At 65.5% G+C, this 7,079-nt stretch overlaps 1 protein-coding gene across 2 annotated transcripts; it reads left to right on the forward strand.

Moving 5' to 3' along the window:
• On the forward strand, positions 1-5,707 carry YKT6 (YKT6 v-SNARE homolog). 2 transcript variants are annotated; one of them, XM_063175253.1, is made up of 8 exons: positions 1-66; positions 850-970; positions 2,752-2,834; positions 3,466-3,566; positions 3,934-4,038; positions 4,169-4,234; positions 4,530-4,631; positions 5,037-5,707. In XM_063175253.1, the coding sequence occupies exons 2-8, from the start codon at positions 867-869 to the stop codon at positions 5,070-5,072; spliced, it is 597 nt and encodes a 198-aa protein (XP_063031323.1). In that variant the 5' UTR covers positions 1-66; positions 850-866; the 3' UTR covers positions 5,073-5,707. The 2 variants fall into 2 exon arrangements, with proteins under 2 accessions (XP_063031323.1, XP_063031324.1); XM_063175254.1 differs by having other exon boundaries at positions 41-62.
• The last annotated feature ends 1,372 nt before the right edge of the window (positions 5,708-7,079 follow it).

Genomic DNA, 7,079 nt, shown 5'->3' on the forward strand with positions numbered 1-7,079 from the left:
TCCACTTCCGGGTCGCGCCCATCGCCGCCCGGCCGCCGCCCGCGCTGAGCCGCGACCGCCGCGTCGGTACCGGGGGAGAACGGGGGGAACCGGGGGGATCCTGGGCGTGCGGGGCCGGCTGGGCTGCCCGGGGGCCCAGGGCTGCAGGGGTGGTGCTGGGAGTGGCCGCGGTACACTGGGTGGAGGGGCTGGGCTGTAGCGGGGGTTATACTGGGGTGAGTTGTACTGGGTTATACTGGGCTGTGCTGGGCTGGGTGCTGGGTTGCGCTGGGCTCGGCTTTACTGGGTTATTTTCGGCTGTACTGGGTCACATTAGGATGAGATTTATTGGGGTATTCTGGGTTATACTGGGGTAGATTATATTGGGTTATACTGCGTTATACCGGCATGGGTTATATTGGGGTGGGTTATACTGGGGTGGTTTTTACTGGGCTGCACTGGGCTGGGTCCTGGCTTATGTTGGGCTGGGCTATACTGGGTTATACTGGGCTGTACTGGGGGGGGTTGTACTGGGTTGTACCGGGCTGGGTGCTGGGTTATGTTGGGCTGGGCTATACTGGGTTATACTGGGCTGTACTGGGCTGTACTGGGGGGGGTTGTATTGGGTTGTACCGGGCTGGGTGCTGGGTTATGCTGGGCCAGGTGAGGACTGGGCTGGGCAGGGGTCAGGGTGGGGAGCCAGGGGGGCTCCGGGGGTGGGGGGCTCAGCTGCCTGGGCTGGCAGGAGGGTCCGGGGGAGCCCCAGGGGGGTTTCAGGAGGGTCCGGGGGAGCCCCAGGGGGGTTTCAGGAGGGTCCGGGGGAGCCCTGGCCCCCTGAGGAGCCCAGCCCAGCCCCTGCTCTCCCCCCAGGCCCCCGAGCCGCTGCCATGAGGCTCTACAGCCTAAGTGTCCTTTACAAGGGTGACCCCAAAGTGCACTTGCTCAAAGCTGCCTACGACGTGTCCACCTTCAACTTCTTCCAGAGGTCCAGGTGGGGCTGGGCAGCTCGGCCTGGGGGGCTGCTGCTGCTGGGGGCTGCCTCGGGAGCACCTGGGGCAGGGGGGCACAGCCCTGGGGGTTTCTGCCCCACTGGGGCTGCAGTGGCAGCAGGGAGAGGCTTTTCCTGGGGAAAATACCCCAGAGCTCTGAGCCCACAGATGCCCAGGGCAGCCCAGGGGGGAAATCGGGGCTCAGGGAGCGCCCTGGGAGGGGGCTCATGGGGGTCGGGGGCTGCAGCAGCCCCTGAGCACCGCCTGGAGCTGTGGGACAGAGCAGGAACATGCTGTGGAGCACACGCAGCAGTTTGGAAATCCCGCAGGGACCCAAAGTCTCCGTGCCAGGGTTTTGTGGAGCCCCAGGCGCGCTGGGCTCCGTGACTGCAGGGGAAAAGGGGAAAGGTGAAGCAGGACTGTCTGAAAAAGCTCCTCCGTAGCCAGATGTGCAGCAGTGCCAGCTCACTCCCAACACAGCTGCAGCTCTGGTTTCCCAAATCCCCAGAAATTCCATGTGGGGTGCCCCCAGCAGGCTGTGTCTGTGCCCTGGGAAAACTCTGGGGTTTTGGGGAGGGGGTCTGTGCCTGCCGGCTGCTCCCAGGGTTTGGTGCTTGGCCCAGGTGTGATGGCTCGGGTGTGTTTATCGGGGCTGTGGAGAGCTGGATGTGGGGTGAGCAGGGCTGTGGAACCTGCTGGGCAGGAGCTCCTGCCAAGGAGCTGGGCAGGGTCAGAGGGAGGCGCTGAGTGGCCACTTCCTTCTGGAGCACTGGGAATAAATCCAGATTTCCCAGTGGGAATAGGCCCTGGCATCCAGCTGGCTCCTGGAGGAGCGTGTGAAACCTCCATGGTGTGAGGGACACCCTGGGGCCACGGGGGCTGGGGCTGGCAGCAGGACCCTCCTCGTGGGGAGGGGAGTCTGTGCTGCCCCTCTGATGGGGCAGGGATGGTCAGGGGTCCCTGGGCTGGATCAGGATGCTCAGGAATCCTCGGGCTGGGCTTTCCCTGCCCTGCAGGGTCTCTGTGGAGCTGGTGTCCAGGCTGGGAGCAGTGCAGAGCCCTCGGGGATGCAGACTGGGAGGCCATTTCCCCTCTGGAGCTGCTCCCAGCAGTGGGGGCTGTCACAGAACCAGTCAGCCCCACCAGTCTGTGCCCAGTGACATTTCCCTGGCACCTCCAAGCAGGGGCTGTCCCACTCGTGGTGTCTGGTGAGCTCTGTGCCCCATCCCTGGTAAAAGTCCCTTCCTGGGGTGGCTCATCCCAGCCTGCCAGCACGGGCTGTCCTGCAAGCAGCTTCATTTGGCTCCTGCTCATTAATTCTGGCCTCCTTTCCTTGCTGAGGGGTGCTGAGGGCTCACTGAGGAGCCTGCTGGACAGGCCTGGGCCTGGGCTCTGGAATGTGCTCCAAATTAGAGCAAGCCTGGCTTGGGGCTGCTCCTGAGCTTTGACTCACAGCGTGCCCGGGGGCTCCAACCCAAATAACTCCATCCAACCCAAATAACTCCATCCAACCCAAACAATCCACCCCCTCCAACCCAAATCATTCCACGATGCAGCTGCTCAGCAGGTGCTGGCCAGGCAGGGCCAGGTTCAGTGGTGGCTTTGCTCTCTAAACCCCCCAAAAGCAGGTTCAGCCCAGGACAGCGGCCGTCCCTGCGCCTGGGGGTGCCCTTGGGGGTTGGCACTGCTCGGGGGGCAGGGCAGGGTTTGATACCCAGCACGGCGGGGGCTGTGTCCCCAGCTGTGTCCCCAGCAGTGTCCCCAGCCCTGCCTGTCCCCACAGCGTGCAGGAGTTCATGACCTTCACGAGCCAGCTGATCGCGGAGCGCTCGGCGCTGGGCAGCAGGGCCTCTGTCAAGGAGCAAGGTGAGAGCTGCCCCTGGCCCACCCCGGGGAAACGCACCCCAAAGCAGAGCCTGGGGAGGGGGCAGCACTGCTGGGAGCTGCAACAGGGCCGGGGGGTGCTGCTCCCTCCCTGGCAGGAGCTTCCTTGGGTGCTGGGAGGGTTTGGGTGCTGCTCCCTCCCTGACAGGAGCTTCCTTGGGTGCTGGGAGGGTTTGGGTGCTGCTCCCTCCCTGGCAGGAGCTTCCTTGGGTGCTGGGAGGGTTTGGGTGCTGCTCCCTCCCTGACAGGAGCTTCCTTGGGTGCTGGGAGGGTTTGGGTGCTGCTCCCTCCCTGACAGGAGCTTCCTTGGGTGCTGGGAGGGTTTGGGTGCTGCTCCCTCCATCACAGGAGCTTCCTTGGGTGCTGGGAGGGTTTGGGTGCTGCTCCCTCCCTGGCAGGAGCTTCCTTGGGTGCTGGGAGGGTTTGGGTGCTGCTCCATCCCTGACAGGAGCTTCCTTGGGTGCTGGGAGGGTTTGGGTGCTGCTCCCTCCCTGGCAGGAGCTTCCTTGGGTGCTGGGAGGGTTTGGGTGCTGCTCCATCCCTGACAGGAGCTTCCTTGGGTGCTGGGAGGGTTTGGGTGCTGCTCCATCCCTGACAGGAGCTTCCTTGGCAGAGTACCTGTGCCACGTGTACGTGAGGAGCGACGGGCTGGCTGGAGTGGTGATTGCAGACAATGAGTATCCCCAGAGGGTTTGCTTCACCTTGCTGGACAAGGTGAGGGCTCCTCCAGCCCCCCTGCCCTGGCACACCTTTTGGGCACTCGGGGCTGGCCATCTCAGCCTGGGCATCATTGGCCAAGACTGCTCACATCTCCTGCTGGGGCTCCTGCCCCTTCCCCAGCTCTGTCCTGTCTCTGGACACCACTCCAGCCCCATCTCTGGAGTGTTCAAGGCCAGTTGGGGCAGAGCTTGGAACAGCCTGGTCTGGTGGGAGGTGTTCCTGCCATGGCAGGGCTGTGGATGACTGTGAGGTCCCTTCCCAAAAATCTTCAGATCTCCTATTTTGATGAGCAAAGCCCTTCCAGCCACTGTGGCCCTCTGTGGCAGGTGTGGCTCCTCACTGCTGCTTCTTCACCTGGCAGGTGCTGGAGGAGTTCTCCAGGGAGGTCAGCAAGATGGACTGGCCCTCAGGGTCACCTGCCACCATCAGCTACTCTGCCTTGGATGGGTACCTCAGCAAATACCAGGTACAGAGGGCTCCCTGGAAATGGCAGGGCAGGTGTGTGGGCAGCTCTGGCACCTGCTGGGACCCCCCTGGTGTCCCTGTGGGGGTGCCAGCCCCAGCACCATCGCCCTCACGGTGCTGTTTGTCCCCAGAACCCGCGCGATGCTGACCCCATGACCCGAGTGCAGGCCGAGCTGGACGAGACCAAAATCATCCTGGTGAGGCTGCGGGGCTGGGGCTGCTGCCTGCCCGGGCCTGGGGCACCTTTGGGGTCCCCCAGCCATGCCCAGACACCTCCCTGGGGCCGGAGCTCCCTTTGCTCTTCCCCTTTGCCTTCCCCCTTTTCCTCCTGGGGCTTTTCCCGGCTGGCAGGACGCAGGCTCTGCCCCCTCGTGCCCGTCTCGCCTCCTCTCTGTCCCATCTCCCCTGGGGCTGCAGGGCCGGGGGGGCTCTGGGAGGGTGGCTGGGGGTGCTGTGAGCCCCCCCGGTGCTCAGCACTCCTTTCCCTGGCAGCACAACACCATGGAGTCCCTGCTGGAGCGTGGCGAGAAGCTGGACGACCTGGTCTCCAAGTCGGAGGTGCTGGGGGCACAGTCCAAAGCCTTCTACAAAACGGTGGGTGTGGAGGGAGACCCCTCCCCAAGGGGCTGGGAGGGTGGGGGTCATCCTTGGGGGGCACAGCTCGGGGGGCCAGACAGGGATCCCCCCCTGGTGCTGCAGGCTCTGGGGCTGGGGGGAGCCTGGGTGCCCCAGAGCCCCCAGCCCCAATTGCAGCCGCAGAGCCCCCAGCCCCAGAGCCCCCAGCCCCAATTGCAGCCGCAGAGCCCCCAGCCCCAGAGCCCCCAGCCCCAATTGCAGCCGCAGAGCCCCCAGCCCCTCCCGGGGGTGCCCTGCACCCTGCCCAGCGCTGGCACCGGCTCTGGCCACGTGCCCTGTGCTTTGTCCTGCCCTGGCAGGAGGGGCTGTGCGGGACCCCCAGAGCCCCGGGGGGGTCACAGATGCTTTTCCTTCTCTCGCCAGGCCCGCAAGCAGAATTCCTGCTGTGCAATCATGTGACGTGCAGCCCGGGCTCTCCAGCTCCGGACCAGCAGCCCCACACCCCCCTGCAGAGCCCCCCCAGGGCTGTTCCTGGGGCTGGGCCGGGGGTCCCCAGCCCCCTGGGCTGATGTGACTGTTGTCCACCTTGCGGGGACACCGAGGCTGGCACCGGGCCGGCACCGGGGGGCACACCAAGGCCCCCACCCTCGCTGTCCTGGGGCAGCTGGGACCAGGGGGCGCCCGGCCACGCACCGCCCTGCCTCCACAGCCCCCCGGGCCTGCAGGAGCCCCCCAGTGCTGGCCGGGGGCTGGGGGGGCAGGCGGAGCCCTGCTGCCGGCCCAGGCAGCTTTTATGTATTTGTGTCCTGAGGGTGAGCTGGGGGTGGGATGGGGGGCAAGGGAGGAGGATTTTGGGCGGGGGGCAGCTCCTCCCCACGCTCTGAGCCCGGAGCTGTGTCCTGGTGCTGGGGAGGGGGGAATTCAACCCCTGCACCTCAGGGCCCTGCCCTGCTCCCACAGCCGGGGCCCGGCAGCCCTCGCTGCCTCCTCTTCCTCCCGGCGGGAAGGGGAAGGTGAAGGTGGGGCTTGGGCTGTACCTGGGGCTGTGTCTGTGCCCCGGCTGCAGGCCGGGGGATAAAGTGTCTTTGGCAGTTGTTGCTGTTCCTCTCTGTGGCGTCCTGGGCACCCTGGCAGGGGTGGATGCACCTGGCCTTCCCTCTCCACCCCTCACTCCAACGATCATCGGTTTTTCCTCGTAATTTATTTGCAGTTTTCCCGAGACAAAAACGAAATCAGAGTCATCTTTTACACTTACAAGGCTCAGAAAGAAAAGACAAAGGGGATTTTTTTGGGGGGAGGGGCATGGGGGGGGGATATGCTGGGGAGGGGGAGACGAAAAAGAATGAGAGAAAAGGGGAGGAAGGAGAAAAATTTGGCAACGATCCACCAGCATTCATGGGACAGGAACAGCTCAGCTCCTCAACATACAGCGTTAGCGCCCGAGGGTTGCTCCCGCGCAAAGGGCATGCAGAGAAATCATCGGAATAATTAAAAAATAATGAATATCCCCCGCCCGCCCGCCCCGCCCCCTGCCCCCAGCCAAACCAGCCCTCAGCGTGGTGGGGATGCCCTGGGGGACGTGGGGAGCGCCCGGCGTGGACGGCCGGGGGGCTGCGGGGCCGGGACCCCCGGGCGCGGGCCGTGGGAGGGGGTGCAGGGTCTCCCCGTGCTGGGCGCCCGGCGGAGCAGCCTGTGCCCCCTAAGAGACCCATTCTCTTAGTCTAAAGTGCTTTCGATGCTGCGTCAGTGCTGGCTGGATCGTCCTGAGCCCCCCGCCCCGCCCCGCACGCCAGCTGCCCTCTGCCCCCCGAGCGGCGCCCCCGGCCCCTGCCCGCGCCCCGGGCTGGCGCTGCGGCGGGGCTGCTGGGGCCGAGCAGCGGGCCGGGGGCTCGGGGGCCCTGCGGGCGCCTCCCCGGGGCAGCCCCCGCTCCCCGCGCAGCAGCAGCAGCGGCAGCAGCAGCGGCAGCAGCAGCGCCCGGGGTCGGCTCGGGCCCACGGGCGGCGCTCCCGGGGCCGGCACCGCGCCGGGCTGCGGGGGAGAGAGGCTCTGCGCGTTCCCCCCGCCTCACCCACCCCCCGGCGGCCCCCCGGTGCTGGGGACCCCCGCGGGAATTCAAAAATAAATAGCTCTCTCTATGTACAGGGGCTGGGGCAGGACAGAGCAAAGCGGAGCCCAAAGAACAACATCCACCACCAGCGACAGCAACACGCCACGAGCACAGCCGGGAGGGGGCCCGGGACCCCCCGTCCCCCCCAGCAGAGACGGGCCAAGGGGGGGGGCCGAGCCCCCCAGCGCCCTCGCCTGTGGCCGAGCGGCTGGGTCGGGTTTGGGGGTGTGGGTGGGGTTGGGGATTGGGGGTGGCTTTTCCCCCCCCTTTTTTTTTTTCCCTTTTTTTTTTTTTTTTTTTTTTTTTTTGTGTGTGGTCTTCATAATTTTGCCTTTTTTTTTTTTTTTTTTTTTTTGTC

The sequence above is a fragment of the Melospiza melodia genome, chromosome 23 (assembly GCF_035770615.1).
Source record: "Melospiza melodia melodia isolate bMelMel2 chromosome 23, bMelMel2.pri, whole genome shotgun sequence".
NCBI lineage: Eukaryota > Metazoa > Chordata > Aves > Passeriformes > Passerellidae > Melospiza > Melospiza melodia.

Coding starts and splice junctions, on each gene's coding strand:
- YKT6 (XM_063175253.1), top strand. CDS start 867: ATGAGGCTCTACAGCCTAAGTGTCCTTTACAAGGGTGACCCCAAAGTG. Junction 4,039..4,168: donor GGTACCTCAGCAAATACCAG/GTACAGAGGGCT, acceptor GTTTGTCCCCAG/AACCCGCGCGATGCTGACCC. Junction 4,235..4,529: donor ACGAGACCAAAATCATCCTG/GTGAGGCTGCGG, acceptor TTTCCCTGGCAG/CACAACACCATGGAGTCCCT.